General features: G+C 46.0%; 1 protein-coding gene across 1 annotated transcript in view; it reads left to right on the plus strand.

Moving 5' to 3' along the window:
* The window catches only part of CCDC63 (coiled-coil domain containing 63), a 40,541-nt gene that overhangs the window by 11,214 nt on the left and 13,908 nt on the right, over nucleotides 1-15,419 (plus strand). The window contains exons 5-8 of the mRNA XM_006149330.3: nucleotides 6,193-6,312; nucleotides 7,937-8,118; nucleotides 9,044-9,222; nucleotides 10,523-10,743. Coding sequence (XP_006149392.1) covers nucleotides 6,193-6,312; nucleotides 7,937-8,118; nucleotides 9,044-9,222; nucleotides 10,523-10,743 — 702 coding nt within the window. The remainder of the gene's footprint in view (nucleotides 1-6,192; nucleotides 6,313-7,936; nucleotides 8,119-9,043; nucleotides 9,223-10,522; nucleotides 10,744-15,419) is intronic.

Consider the following 15,419-nt stretch of genomic DNA (forward strand, 5'->3'; position numbering starts at 1 on the left):
GCTCTTCCTGCTGGAAAGGCGTTCCTTCATCTTCCCTAGCTAGAGCCTGTCTTAGTCCATTTACTGCTGCAATAACAGAGCACCACGGATGGGGTAAGTGATAAAGAAGGCTATTTAACTCACGGTTTTGGAGACTGGGAAGTCCCAGGTCCGGGGCTGCATCTGGTGAGGCCTTTCTTGCTGTGTCCATAACATGATAGAAAAGCAGATAGGCAGTCCGGTGTGTGCAGAAGAGAGGCCACAGGAGTGTGCTGAGCTCTTTATAACACGCTTTCTCTGAAAACTCACTCACTTTCACCATGATGCCATCAATCCATTCCTCATGACCCAGTCACCTTTAAAGAAAAAAAAAAGTTTCTTTCTTTCATGAGACAGAGAGAGACAGATACCACCAACAAGGGTCTCATGCCACAGTGCACCTGCAGGATCCAGGATCACAGGCATATGTGTGCAGTTGGCATGCACAGGGAGACTTCAGAACACAAACCCAGCACCTTACTGATGTGACACTGTGGCTGGCTCTCAACACCTACAAAAGGTCCCACCTCTTATTACTGACACTTTAGAGATTAAGTTTCAACAGAAGTCTGGGCAAGGACTTGCAATCTAAACAATGCCCCTACTGTCCAGTGCTAAAATGCCTTGCATCTTCCCTTCCCAAGGCTCTTCACTCCTCAGAGCTTGTTTCCAGTCCTAGATTTTAAGTCCGCTGAGAGTAGGGGCTGCCCTGTCTGGATCGCCATCATACCCCCGTTAACTGGCACTCAGCAGGCATTTAATAAACGTTGATGAATTAACGAGTAAATGTACATATAAACGAATGAATGAAAAAAGAGGCAAAAAAAAAAAAAAAAAAAAAAAAGAAGAAGAAGAAGAAGAAGAAATAGGGGCCAGCCTGCAGTCTGGTACTTAAGAGAGCTGGATCTCACGTGGCCATCTACGTGGTTTGAGTCACAGACCTGGCTGCTTGAGAAACACACCTGGCACGTGTATTAGCATGCCCAAAATGGAGAGAAGGGAGAAATGGAGAAGAGATTGTGGTGTGACCATGTTCCATAGGAATGCTTTTCCTCTCTCTCTCTGATGAGCCCCTGTGCCCTCTGACAATTTTTTTTTTTAATGTGAAAAAAGAAGAAAATTGAAGAAAAGATGGTGGCGTGAGTCCTCAGAAACATTAGGAAAAGCCTACCTTCTTTGAGATCCTCAAAAGATTATGGTATTCACTTCTCGGTGCCACCCTCTCTGCTAAATTTCATCCGAGCGCAGGCAGGTCCCAGAGCCCCCTCCTGTGTCCATCACACCATGAGCAATGTTCATCTTGCAAGAGGTCACTGGAGGCAGAGACCTTGCCAGGCTCTGTGTGGCCTCACAAAACAGTGAATAAGCTGATTGGAAAGCGGTATCTTGCTTAGGGAGAGCAGTTCTCCATCAGCGCAGCCTGGGATGATGTCTCCCATCAGACAGAGGCCTAATTACTCTCAGCATCACAAAAGCAACTCTGACATAAAGATGCCAAAGGGAATTCGACTCTGAATTTAATCAGAGAGCCACAGGAAATGCTGATGCTGTGGCTTCTTTTGACAAGGAGCTGGAGGACCCTGGGGACCAACTCCAGCGGGAGTGAGTGTCCTTCAGAGCAGGCAGTGTTGCAGTCTGGGGGTGGCACCCTCCTGGATACTAAAATGAGTCATTTATTTCATAGGTGAGTTACTGAGGGCTTGGGTGGAGGATGCTTCGTGTGCATAGAACAGGAGAGGCAAACAGAGTAGGTGATTATGTAGGTCAGAGCTGATGAACCCATTCAGTCTTGCTTTGAAAGAATTGTGCTCACATATGTGTGAGCATGTGTGTTCCAGTTAAAGTACAAACCGTGGCTAATATCTATCACAAAGAGTATTCATATGCCTCATCAGTTTGTGTGAGACCCAACAGTTCTCTGATCATCTGAGCTGCCATCTTGCTTGATGTAGCAGTGAGAATGAGTTGGGCTGCAAGTAACAGAATTCTAACTAAATGCTGCTGAGAGACTAGAGCTTAGTTTTTATCACATAACAAAACATCTGACTAGAAACAGGCCAGTCCAGGCGTGGTTTAGCAGCTCTGCAGTGATGGTTGGACCTTTTTCTCTTTGATCTTCATGAGTAGAGGCTGGTCCTCTTCTCATGGTCACAAGATGGCTGTCAAAGCTTAGCTGGCATCCTCACGCCGGGTGCGTGTGTGTGCGTGCCCAAGATCCCGAGAGGAGACTGGAGGAGAAAGGATTGCAGCGTGGCCATCCCCCCTGGGGGATGATTTCTCGCTTTCTGTCTCTCTGTCTGTCTGGCGAGCGCACACGCCCTATAGCAAAAACCTCTCCCCCACCAAAAAAAAAAAACTTAGCTGGCATCAGCTTCTCACATAGGTACAGTCATTCTCATAAATCTGCAAAGATACAAAGGGATGAGAGAGAATATTTTACAAAATCCCTACAGTGGAGGATCCCCTCGTCAGTCAGGACTGGAGTACATGCCCACTTCAAGCTCAATCACTGGCAAAAAGAGATGGAATTTCTGTAGTTGGTTCAAAGTAGACCAGTGGTGGGACCAGCAGACGGCGTAATAGTTATGTCACTGGACTCCCACACAGTCAACTGTGGTTGGAGTCCGAACCTGGTGGCTTAAAACTTATGCTGGGTGCATGTGCGTGTGTGCCCAAGATCCCTAGAGGAGAATGGAGGAGAGGGAACTGTGGTGTGGCCAACCCCCTGGGGGTTGATTTTCGCTTTCTGTCTCTCTATCTCTCTCTGTCTCTCCGGCGAGTGCACACATCCTCTAGAGAAAATCCCTCTCAAAAAAACCAGTGACTCAAAATCATGGCCCTTAATATCAAGTATAGTCAGTCAACCAACTGAGACACAAAATTCCTGTGATTTGAAATGATGGCCAGTTTCCTCCCTTTTTAGAAGTTTCTACATTCCCCATTTTCCTTCCTAGGGCAGGCTATACCTTCACTCAGCCGCCAGTGTGGGAGCAATGTCTCTTCCACCAAACTGTTCTGGGGTCTCCAACGACTTCAACTTCTCCAAATGTCATGGCCTTGCTTCAGTTTCCAACTGAAAAGAGACCGAATCTGTAAATATCAAACTCTCTGGTAGAAAAGGCTCTCCTAAATACATAGCGCATGTGTGGATCCCTTTAGGACGGTTGTTCTTAAACCTCCCCACACCCATTTCTTTTCCTTTCTTCCTCTGTCATTCTTTCTACTGAGTTATTACATATAGTCACATTATCGAGTCACAGCGTGATGAATGTTTATTTAGATATGTCATATGATCATCATCTAGATCAAGATACAGATTATTCTAGCACCCAGAGGCTCCCTTGTCCCTTTCCACTAACTACCCACCAAGGAGTCCCCGTCCTGATCTCAAGCACTATAGGTATGTTTTGCCTGCAGAGAGAACTGCCTACGGATGGACTCTTGCAGTATATGCCCTTTGTGGGCTTCTTTCACCCAACGTTATGTCAACCCAAACTCCTTTTCAACAGCAAATATTTTGCAATACTCCCTTTACAACCTTAAAATGAAATTCATAGATGAGGTCATCCTTTTTGCCAGAGGCCGCATGTGCTTGCCAGAAAGAGACAATGAGAGAGAGCGAGAGAGAGAGAATGAGAAAGCATCTCTGTGCGACATGGTCACACTACAATCCCTTCTTCTTAACTTCTCCCTCTTTTTTGAGATTTTGGGCATTCTTGCACACAGACATGTGCCTGGTGTGTTTCAAGCAGTAGGATCTGGGACTAGAAACATGGACTTGGCCACGTGGCATCTAGCAGCCTTAGTCACCACATCATGGTCTGGCCGCATGATGTAATCCTTATTTATTTATTTATTTAAAGAGTTTTGGGATAGGGCACATGTGCTTGCCAGAGAGAGAGGGAAAGTGAGAAATCACCTCCTGGGGGAATGGCCATGACACAATCTCTTCTCCCCCATTCTCCTCTTGGGATTTTGGGCAAGCATGCACGTGCGTTCAGCATGATTTTCAAGCTGCTGCGTCTGGGATTTAAACTGCAGAGTCAGTTATATGGAATCCAGCTCCTTAACCACCACACCACCTGCTGGCCTTGATGATGTAATTCTTTACCCCTACTCTTTTAAATCAAGATGATGCCCTAATTATACAGGAGAAATAAAAGGAGAATGACTTAGACTAAAATTATATTTATGTCAATATGTGAATGGTCTGCTTCAACTTACCTAGAACAGAGCCAGCAAACTAATTCTGCAGGCAACCAGGCTCCACTGGTCACATGGTCTCTCTCTGTCTGGCTACTTAATTCTGACTCTGTAGCAGGAAGGCAGCCATAGCCAATATGTAAATGAATGGGCATAGTTGTGTTCTAATAAAGCTTTATTTACAAAAACAGCAGATTTGGCCCAGCACTAGAGCTCTGGCCTAAAAGATATAGTCAGAGACCTGCACAGATACAAAGAATCACCAAAGCCTCCACACAGCAGGCTGATTGAGGCTTGATGTCTCTGCAACTCAAGAATACTATCAACTCCAGAATAATTAACCACCTGCTGGCACGGTGGTTAAGGTGCTGGACTCCCACATTTTCCACCACAGTTTGAGTCTTGGACTTGACGGCTTGTTTCCTCACTTTCCCTCTCTCTCTGGTCAAATTAATAATAATAATATAATAAATTAAATTCAAAAAAGAAAAGAACACTATCCGGGTTGTGTTGATGACATGATTTCTAAATGGCGAATGACTCATAGTTATGTTCCAAACAAATCAGAGAACATGTTTTCTGGCTTTACTCAACGACCACATTCATGGAGAATTCAGTGTCTAATAGAACTGAATGAAAAACACTACATATACTACTATATGTAAAAGATGGTTTGAGGGACCAGCAGGTGACATGGTGGTTAAGGGCGCTGGACTCCCACATGGCTGACTGCGGTTCGAGTCTTGGACCTAGTGGCTTGCTTTCTCACTTTCTCTCTCTTTTTTCCTCTCTCACTCTCATTCTCTCTCACTCTATCCTTCTCTGGTCAATTAAAAAAAGAAAGAAAGAAAGGAGGAAAGAAAGAAAATAAAGTTAAACAAAATAATTGCTTTTTATTCTTTTCTCTTTTTTTTTGTTTCCAGAGAGGTTTTTACTATAGGGCGCATGTGCTCACCAGAAAGACAGAGAGAGACAGAAAGTGAGAAATCACCCCCCAGGGGGGATGACCACACCACAATCCCTTCTCCTCTTGGGATCTTGGGCACACACGGACACGTGCCTGGCATGAGTTTAAGCCACAGGATCTGGAACTTGAACCACAGTCAACTACATGCGAGTCCAGTGACATAGCCATTATGCCAACTGCTGGTCCCCAAAAATAATTCTTTAAAAAAAAAAGAGATAGTTTGATTCTAGGTACAAAAAAGTATAAAGAGGGCTGGCCTCATAGCACAGTGGTTAAGCACAATGCACAGAAGCCAAATCCCACATGATTGACTGAGGTTCAAGTCTCGGCCCTCGTGGCTTCAAAAACACACTGGGTGCATGTGAGCACATTCCCAGGATCCTAATGGGAATGAAGAATTGGACAAAAAAGGATCACAGTGTAACCAGGCTCAATTGGAGGCATTTTGTCTCTCTCTATTTCTCACGTGCACACATGCACCCTCTAGACTAAAAAAAAAAAAAAAAAAAAAAAAGGTACAAAGTGATTTTCCACCTACGTAATGTCCAGAGGGTCACTGGGAAGAAGTCACACAGAATAGGGGACAAGTCTCAGATGTCTGGTGCTACCTCACATACTGCAGGGTGTGTGGCGTCTCATGACCCTCCCATTAAGTGCCACAAGTACCCTTCATGACAAGGGCCCAAAACACCTCACAAGGTAACTGGCCTTACAAGTGACAGTGCCATTTCTGCTGGAAACCATGTTTTGGAGGCAAGATTTAAGTTTGCCCGTGAGTTACATTTACATGCACAGGTGAGAGTAAAAACTCTACATTGCCTCACTGTACCCCACACTAGCTAAGACTGAGTTGAACTGAGCAGGTATCTAAGAGAGAAATGAAAATTCCATTTACAGGGAGGGAAAAAACACCAGTTTTTGTTTTGGCATACTTCGGTTGGTAAGCTGAAGAATCTGTGCCTCTACGGATGTTAACACAGCTGGGTTTTCTCTCTCTTTTTCAGATTGTTCAGATGGAAAAAAAAGTCATAAACCAAAAACAGATCGTCCTGAAAATGCGGGAGGCCAATAACCCCCAGAAACTGCAAAGACAGATCCATGTTTTGGAAACCCGTTTGAATCTTGTATGTAAGGTGTTCTCTGCAGCTTTGCAAACAGTTCAGCCCCGCTTTGCTCACAGTATAGAATGGTGTTTGCTGAGCCATTTGCAAAACATGCCCATTTCATTGGTTGAATCGGGAGAAGGGGAATTTGTGTGAACACACAGTCCAGGGAGCCTATTAGGATTTACCATTCACCTTGCCCCACTCTCTCTTGTTGTCTCTAATAACTATTAGACGTAAGAAATGCATAATTTGATCATGGGAAAAGTGATGTTTCCTGGCCACCTTCAATTTATAGTGACTTCTACATTAAGTACTTTCGTTCTAAATTGCAAATTGCCTTAAGCAAAAAAGGAACTCTGTTGCGACAGAACTGAAAAATTCAGAAGAGCTGGACCCAGGTGCTTCAAACATGTCTTTAAGGACATGTTCTCTGTCCATCTCCCTTCTGGATGAACTTCATTCTCAGGTCACCCCGATGTGAACAAACGCCGGCAGAAAGTTTAATCCCATGTCTCAAGGAGGGTTCCCATTGGGCCAATTTGGATCCTGTGCTCATCACTGTAAACCAATACGTGACTAGAGGAATGGAATACACAGACCCAAGTCATATGCCAACACGTGGGCACAATTTTGGAAAGTAGCCCTATTCAAAATATGTGAACCGAGAGTGGGAGAGAAGTGGTTCCCCTGGAAAAGCAAGAAGGGAGAAAGAATGTTTGGCAGGTATAAACAACACACTCCAGGCTGGCTTGTGAAACTCTAACTCCCACAACATACGCTAGCAAACAGGGAAAGTGAATTGGTTTAGAGAGAAATTGTCGTGTCTGTGTGGTGTTTTAAACAGGGTCTCATTGCGTTGTAATCCTCTTGCCTCACCCTCCCAAGCAGCTGGGACCACAGGCACATGCCTTTCATGGTGGGTCGGGAATCTAACCCAGGCCTTTCATGTGGCCCCAGCCTGCCAAGTAGCAGCATTCACTACGGTTAGACCCCTAGAATGTCTTTTTAAGGTGGACTCAATTCACGTAATTGTTAGGTTTCTTCATTTTCCTTAATCTAGAATAGTGACTCTTCAGTCATGGGCCATTTTGACCCCAAATGAGACAGCATCTCCAATAGGAGACTCTTTTGGTGGTCACAGCTGGGTTGGGGCATCTAGTAGTGGGTATTTAACATCCTATAAAGTGCAGGACAGTCTCCCACGACAAAGAATCATCCAGTCCAAAACGAATAATGCTGTTGGAGAAGCCATGGCTGAAAAGCTCCACTCCATTTTTTTTTCTTCCTTTCATGCCATCCACTTGTTAAAGAGTCCAGGTCAATTGTCCTGTACAAAGTTCTACCTTCTAGGTTTGGATGATTATTTCCTCTGGTGTCCTTTAGCTCGTTCCTCTCTCCCCTGTAATTGCTGAAAATTGAATGTTAGGTCTGAAAGTAGTTGAAGAACCTGAAGTCCAGGAAAAAGGATTCTCTAAAGGCCACTCAGCCACCAACTCAAGTTTCTTGCCCAGTGCTCTAACCACTTTTCCATGACCCTGGGGTGGAAGGTGGAGGAAAGATCTTCCACACCCATGCTGCCTCCTGGAGGCTTATCTAACACCCCAGGAATGAGCTCTGTTTTGAAGCAAAGTCCTTCCAACAGGTCACCGTTCACTTTGACAAGATGCTGACCACTAATGCCAAGCTCCGGAAGGAGATCGAGGACCTGCGGTTTGAGAAGGCTGCTTATGACAATGTCTACCAGCAGCTCCGCCGGCGCCTGCTGAATCAGAAGAAAACCATGAACGTGGCCATTGAGCAGTCTTCTCAGGCCTATGAGCAAAGGTGGGCTGGGGAAGTGCCTGGTGGCAGTGTTGTCTCTTAGTCCCCTTGCTGAACATGTAGCTTCCTAGTCTGGGCTACCTCTGTCCCCCAGGGATTATGTGTCGAGACACCTTAAATAATAATAGTAATCATTTTGAGCACTGACTATGCACCAAGCATGGTACTGGGTGCTCTGGGCATCTTAACCCTCACAACTGCCCTAGGAGTTATGATTCCTGTTTTATAGATAAGGACATGGAAGCTTAGAGATGCTAAATGAACCACCTGAGATCCAGGTAAGTGGCAGACGTAGTAAACGTGAGATTCAAACCTCTACGTTGTAGCATCTCCTCCAGGTGCCCCTGCCTCTGGTCGTGGGAGCCTTTCTCAGTCTAGGTCTCTCCTGGTTTCATACTTACAGGGCAAAAGTCATAGTTTGGCTATGAAGGGCACAGGTTTTAGAGTCAAACAGACCTGGGTTTGGATTCTGGCTTCATCACTACTACATTGTTGTAAGATCTCTTTAGGTGGTAGAGGATCAAATACTGTATATATGTAAGGGATCGCATGGGACATAGTAATTGACAGGTGACGTTGATAGGGATTGTGACGGTGCGGTGATGATGGGGGTGATGATTATAATGAGGGTATAACGATCGTGGTGGCGATGCAGATGGTGATTCTGATGATGATGATGGTGATGAAGGGGGTGATAATGAGGAGGATGGTGATGGTAACGATGATGATGATAGAGAGAACAGCGAGAGAAAAATCATTTCTTGGCAGTGGTCTAGGTAAGGAGGGTTGTTCTTCCAATCTCAGAAACCTTCATGGTTCAAAAAAAGCCATGGTCGTTGGCCAGGCAGAACATCCCCCTGGACTGGCTGGGAGAGGGAAGTAGATGGAGAGACTCCAGACACTTAGGATCTGCAGTCTCCTTGCCCAGGCTAGAAGCCATGGCTCGAATGGCTGCCATGAAGGACCGCCAGCAGAAGGACATCTCTCAGTACAACCTGGAGATCCGAGAGCTGGAGCGTCTCTACGACCACGAGACCAAGCTCAAATCCTTCCTGCTCATCAAGCTGAACGACCGCTCTGAATCTGAGGAGCAGGCCAAAAAGGAAGGTACATTCTCCAGCACATGCTTGCTTACTTTCTCTCTCTCTCTCAGTGAAGATGCCCAAATTTCCTTGTAGTAGAGTCGCCAAATTTAGCAAACAAAATTACAAGACGGCTGGTTAAATTTAAAACTCAGATAAATGTTAAATACATGTTTAGGGTAAGTATATTCTAGCCATTACTTGAAATAGACTTACACTATAAATTTTTGTTGTTTATCTATAACTGAGACATAGCCATGTTTTAAAAAAGTACTGTTTGTCTACATTCAAATTGAACAGGATGCCCTATATTTTATCTGCCAATCATAACCTATAGGATGTGTCCTCACTCTGGGTTCTCCTCCCATTGTTTAGGGTAAAGCTTGTTTGTCAGGGGTCCTCCAAAACCATCCGTGTTTGGTGACTCACTAGGAGAACCACAGGACTTGGGAATGAGTCACACCCATGTCAGCCATAACAGTGAGAAGATACAAAGCAAAAACACCAAAAGGAAAAGACAAATAAGGTCGAGTCCAGAGGAGACCAGGTGCAAACGTCCAAGTGGAGTCGAAATAGAGGACATTTAATTTCTCTAGCATCTAATTGTGACTACACACGTGGAGAAGGGGCTAGGGTAGCACACCAGAGACTTGGTACCCAAACTTCCTGTTGGGGGCTGGCCATGCTCTGCCCATCACATACCAAAATTCTAGGCTCCCATAAAGAAACAGGGGTTAGCATAAACTATACCTTTTGCACAGTCTAGGTACAGCGAGCCACTCTTATCATTTAAGGGAAGTTTTGTATCAGTGTAGGAAACTACTAGTCATGTCCCCAGTTGCCAGCCAAGAGCTGGCCTTACAAGCAGGTCTTTCTAGGGAGAGCCTCTGCCTTAAGGTCTTCTTGGCCACTTCCTTGACCAGCATCCTGCTCAAATGTTACTTCTTTAGAAAGGCCCTGGTCACCCATCTAAACAGAACCCCTACCACAGAACTGCCATGTCTCCTGGCTCCAATGGTAATGGCTGGATTTCCTTTTCTGTTGACTTGAGTCTTTTCTTCCTCCTTTGTCTGATTGCTCCATTAAGAGTTTCCCAGGGCAGGGATTTGTATCAGCAGAGGCTAGCACAGCATCTGGCACAAAGTAAATGCTTAATTAGGTATTCGTGAAGTGAATTAGGAGTGAAGCTTCTGGCTCATCTCCTGGGAAAAAAATCTAACCCCTTCCCCAAGGCATAATAACACCACTGATCACACACCCTCTTCTCAGAGGGATCTGAATGGCTTCCTTTTTGGACTCACTGCTGCTGGGTTTTCCTTTTCTAGCGCTCACGGCAAAAAAGCATGGTAAGAAGAACAAGGGAGAGAGCTTTGAGAGCTATGAGGTGGCACACCTTCGGCTGCTGAAGCTGGCTGAGAACGGGAACCTGAATGAACTCATTGATGAGTTTCTGGCCAAGGAGGAGAAGAACTTTGCTCGGTTCACATATGTCACAGAGCTCAACAATGACATGGAGACGATGCACAAGAAGACCCAGCGAATCCAGGTCGGGGCAGTGTTTGTTTCCCTAGGCTTGGGACTCAGCAGTCCCATAGCAGCCTTCCCTAAAGCAGACTCCCTGGAATATTCCATGAGGTACTCTGCAGGAAAAAGGTTCTTGACATCAAATCAGTTTGGCAACACTGCTATGTCCCCTGGGCTCCCCACTACATTTCAACTTTTCTGAAATTGGTATTTGTCTTCAGCAGATATGCATGTTTAATGTGTTCGTGTTTCCCCACCCCCAATAGTGACATTTATAATTCATGGCATGTTGTGTAATCCAGGGTTCAGCAAACTACAGCCCACAGTGGTTTCTGTACAGCCTGTGAGCTAAGAATGATTTTTACATTCTTAAAGTACTATAAGAAAAAAAGAGAAGTCAATCTGCAAGGGAGATCTGAAAAGCCTCAAATATTAAGTATCTGGCCCTTTGTCTTAAAATTTACTGAGCCTTGGCCCAGCTGTAGTGGCACAAGCAGGAGAGTGCTACTGTGTGGTGGTTGAGGCCACATAGGAGCCCTGGGTTTGGTTCCCAGTCCAACCAAACAGGTCAGGTGCTGTGTGTTAGAGTTTGCACCGTGGGAGTCTGGGGCAGGAGAATCATAACACGGTGAGACCCTGTCAAGGGGCCAGCAGATGGCATGTTGGGTAAGGTACTGGACTCCCACATAGCCAACTATGGTTCGAGTCCCATACCTAGTGGCTTGCTTTCTCACCTTTCCTCTTTTTTTCCTCTCTGTGTTGAGCACACATGACCTATAGCAAATTTAAAAATGGTAATAATAATAAATAAAATTAAATAAATAATTCTTTTAAAAAAGACCCTGTCAAAAAATACCTCACATTCTTTTTCCTTACATGCAAGATTTCACTTTCATTTAAAAAAGAAAAAAATGAGGGACCAATGGATAGCATAATGGTTACGTTGCTGGACTCCCACATGGTCAGCTATGATTCGAGTGCCAGACCTGGTGGCCTAAAACTCACGCCAGGCGAGTGTGCGTGCGTGCCCAAAATCCTGAGAGGAGACTGGAGGAGAAGGGATTGCAGCAGTCCTCCCCTCAGGGGTTGATTTCTTGCTTTCTGTCTCTCTGTTGAGCACATACTCCCTATAGCAAAAGTCTTTCTCCAAAAAGAAAAAAAAAAAAAAAAGAGGCCAGATAGTGGCACAACAATACAACATGACATTGTGCAAGGTGATCTGAAATTGGAAGATTACCGGATCATGTCAGGAGACCTCCCTGAGTACGTGAGTTTATGCTTGCTTGCCCATGCTCTACAGCTGGGTGAGGCTGGGGTCTACCTCATCTTCCAGACCCTGTTGGGAGGGCTGTATCTCTGTCTCTCCCTCACTCACGGAAAAAAAATAAACTTAAAAAAATGTACCATCACTATTAATCAACAGCTTCATAGAATTGAGGAAAAATGGTTAAATATCACCTTGGAGAGACTTGAGGAACAGTAGCATGGTAAAGGGGCTGACAAGTCCTGCAGTAAAGAAACCCGTCTCCCTTTGTTTCCAAAATTGGCTCTCTGGCTATTAATACTTCCCAGTTGGGCACTGCTGGTACAGAACAGAGTAGGAATCCTCCTTCAGTAGGACTCTCCAGCCCCTTTACGATTCGGCTTTGACCTGCCTTTGCAGACACAGGTCTCATGACAACTCCCAAGGCACCCTGAGCAGCTGCTAGTCCCAGCTGTCCCACAGGCGTTTCCCTCCTCTAGTGCTTTCCTTTTCTTTCCCTCCCACCAACCACCCTTCTCTTCTGATGAAACCCTGCTCATTAGTCCCGACCCAGCACAAATGTCACCTCCTCTGGGAATGGATGACTCCTTCCACTGAGGTCCCTATCTCCTGTTTAGATGAGGAAGGGAGCTGCTTTCCTTTGCAATGTGTCACCATTTCCCAAGGGCAGGGGGTGGATGTTGGCCACGTACACACAGATTACAGCTAGAATGTAGGTAACATCATTTGCCAGTGATTGATTCATTTTTATGAGTATTAGGGAAAAAATAGCTTGCAGAACAAACTTGTGATCTCATGGATATTATTACTTAGGTAATAAAGTTAATAATAATAACAACAGTAAATAGTAATAAATAATAAAATAAATAGAATGTGGTAGTTAAGGTAGCTGGATCCCACATGGCCGACTGCATGGTTCAAGTCCTGGACTTGGCAGTTTGAAAAACATGTGGGGCATGTGTGCATCCGTGCCCAAAATCCTGAAGGGAGAATGGAGAAGGGGTTGCAGTGTGAATTCCCCCGGGGGTGCTTTCTCACTTTTCCTTTCTCGTTCTCTCTCTAGTGAGCATATGAACTCTACAGCAAATTAAAACAAAACAATAATGGTCAATTAAAAAACCTAACGCATACTAATTTTATATATGTGTGTGTGTGTGTGTGTGTGTGTGTGTATATATATATATATATATATAGAGAGAGAGAGAGAGAGAGAAAGAGAGAGAGATTTTTTTACTGTAGGGTACATGTGCTTGCCAGAACAGGAAGCGAAAATCACCCCCTAGGTGGAATGGCCACAATGCAATCCCTTCTCCTCCATTAAGCTCTCAGGACTTTGTGCCTGGTGTGAGTTTTAAGATGGTAGGTCTGAGACTAGAACCGCAGTTGACTATGTGGGAGTTCTGCAACATAACCATTATGCCCACCATCTGCTGGTCCCTATTCTTTTTTTAATTATTTTTTTTAAGGTTTTTGCCATAGGGCTCCTGTGCCCACCAGAGAGAGACAGAGACTGAGAGAGGGAAAGTAATAGATCACCCCTACCCCATGGCCACACCGCAATCCCTTCTCCATTCTCCTCCTGGGATTTTGGACACGCACACAAACTTGCCTGGTGTGATTTTCAAGCCACCAGGTCTGGGACTCAAATCGTGATGAGCCACGTAGGACTCCAACACTTTAACCACTACACCACCTGCTGGTCCCAATAATATATATTCTTAAAGTTTATTTCTTCTAGGACAGAGGGAGAGAGAGACAGGCATCCCCAAGAGGGTCTTCACATACAATCACTCCCCCCACCCAGATGTCTCAACAGGCTCAGGGAGGTCCCAGGATAGAACCCGCGGGTCTGGTTGCATTACCTCTGCACCACCGTCGGGCCCAATAACGGATATGGACAGAAAATAAGTAAGTCCCAATGGCATGTGAAGATAGCAGAAGGAAAGGAGGTTCTGTCAGCTGGGGCTGTTCCAGGAAACGGCACACAGAAAGTGGGTAGATTAAGAAGTTTTGAAAACGGACGACTCACAAAGGATGGGAGTGCAGGACGGGCAGGAGCAGCTCCAGAAGGGCGCGGGAGGAAAGTTCCAGAGACCGCAGAGCTGCGCGGGCCCTGGTGCCCTCTGGGGTCTCCCTGGGACGACGCGCTAATCCCAGACCCGCCGGGAGGAGAGCGAGAGCGAGAGCGAGAGCGAGAGCGAGAGCACCCAGACCTCAGTCCCGCCACGCGCCGATTCCCGCTGGCGCCTCCCATTGGCTGGGCCCCACCGAAGCCAGGCCCGAGGGTGCTTCCTATTGGCTGGGCTGTGGAGCCAAGGGCGTCCATAGGCCCGGGTCAGAGCGCGTTTTCCGAGGGGGGTAGGTAGACCTGAGGCTAATGGAGACCATCCTCGTCGCCGCGTGGTGAGGTGGCTGGGGACAGGCCTGGACGACCGTCGTTTTACTTCTCTAACAGAGGAAGGGCTTGCACAGAGGTATGCTCTGCATTCCGCGTGCCAGCAGGGTCCCTGCACACGGGGGGGGGGGGGGTTGTCCCAGGAAGTGGGTCCTCAGCAGGATTGCCCTTGACCCTCTTGTTCATCTGAGGGCACTTTCTCTCTCTCTGTCTCTCTGTCTCTCTGTCTCTCTCTCTCTGTGTTTGCTTTAACGGCGTGTGCATCACCAGAGAGCAAGTGAAAAAGCACGCCCGCCCCGGCAGGATATGGCCACACTGCAATCCCTTCTCCACTCTCTTCTCGGGATTTTGGGCACACACACTCACTTGGCGTGTTTTTCAGGCAGCTGGGTCTAGGACTTGAAGGCACAGTTGGCCACTGGGATCCTTAACCCCCGGCTGGCCTACTCTCCTTTGACCACGCAGCTTGTGTCTCTGTTGGGATGAGTATGCTGATATAAGACACCCAAACTCTTGCCCCCTCTGGGCCTCAGTTTCTCCATCTGTAGAATAACACGCTTAGGTTAGAGGAGTAGTAAACTTTCATTTAAAAGCTGCAGAAACCCATGTTCTGAGGAACCACTTGTGTATAGAACAGATAAAGTAGAGGAGCAGTCTTGGATGAAAATGTGGGGGTAGGACTGGAGGAGTGCCTGGGACCTTACCTTTTTTGTCTTGTGGCATTTCTGCTCAAATGAGAGTTAAGGTTTTTTGTTTGTTTGTTTGTTTGTTTTAAGTTTTTTTATTGTATTTTTCCCAGAAGGGAGAGTGAGAGAGAGAGAGAGAGAGAGACAGACAGACAGACAATACCCCCCAAAGGATCTCCATGCTACTACCCACCTCACCCCTTCAGCTAACCCCAGGATCATGGGCAACTGTGTACCAGGTATAGTCAGGGAGGTCTCTGAACTTAAACCAGAAACCCTCCCATATGGGAATTGCCACGCAGTGTTGTGTTTTACCACTGAGCCACCTTCTGGCCTCGAGTTCATGTTATTTA

Source organism: Tupaia chinensis, unplaced genomic scaffold (assembly GCF_000334495.1).
Source record: "Tupaia chinensis unplaced genomic scaffold, TupChi_1.0 Scaffold000258_1, whole genome shotgun sequence".
NCBI lineage: Eukaryota > Metazoa > Chordata > Mammalia > Scandentia > Tupaiidae > Tupaia > Tupaia belangeri.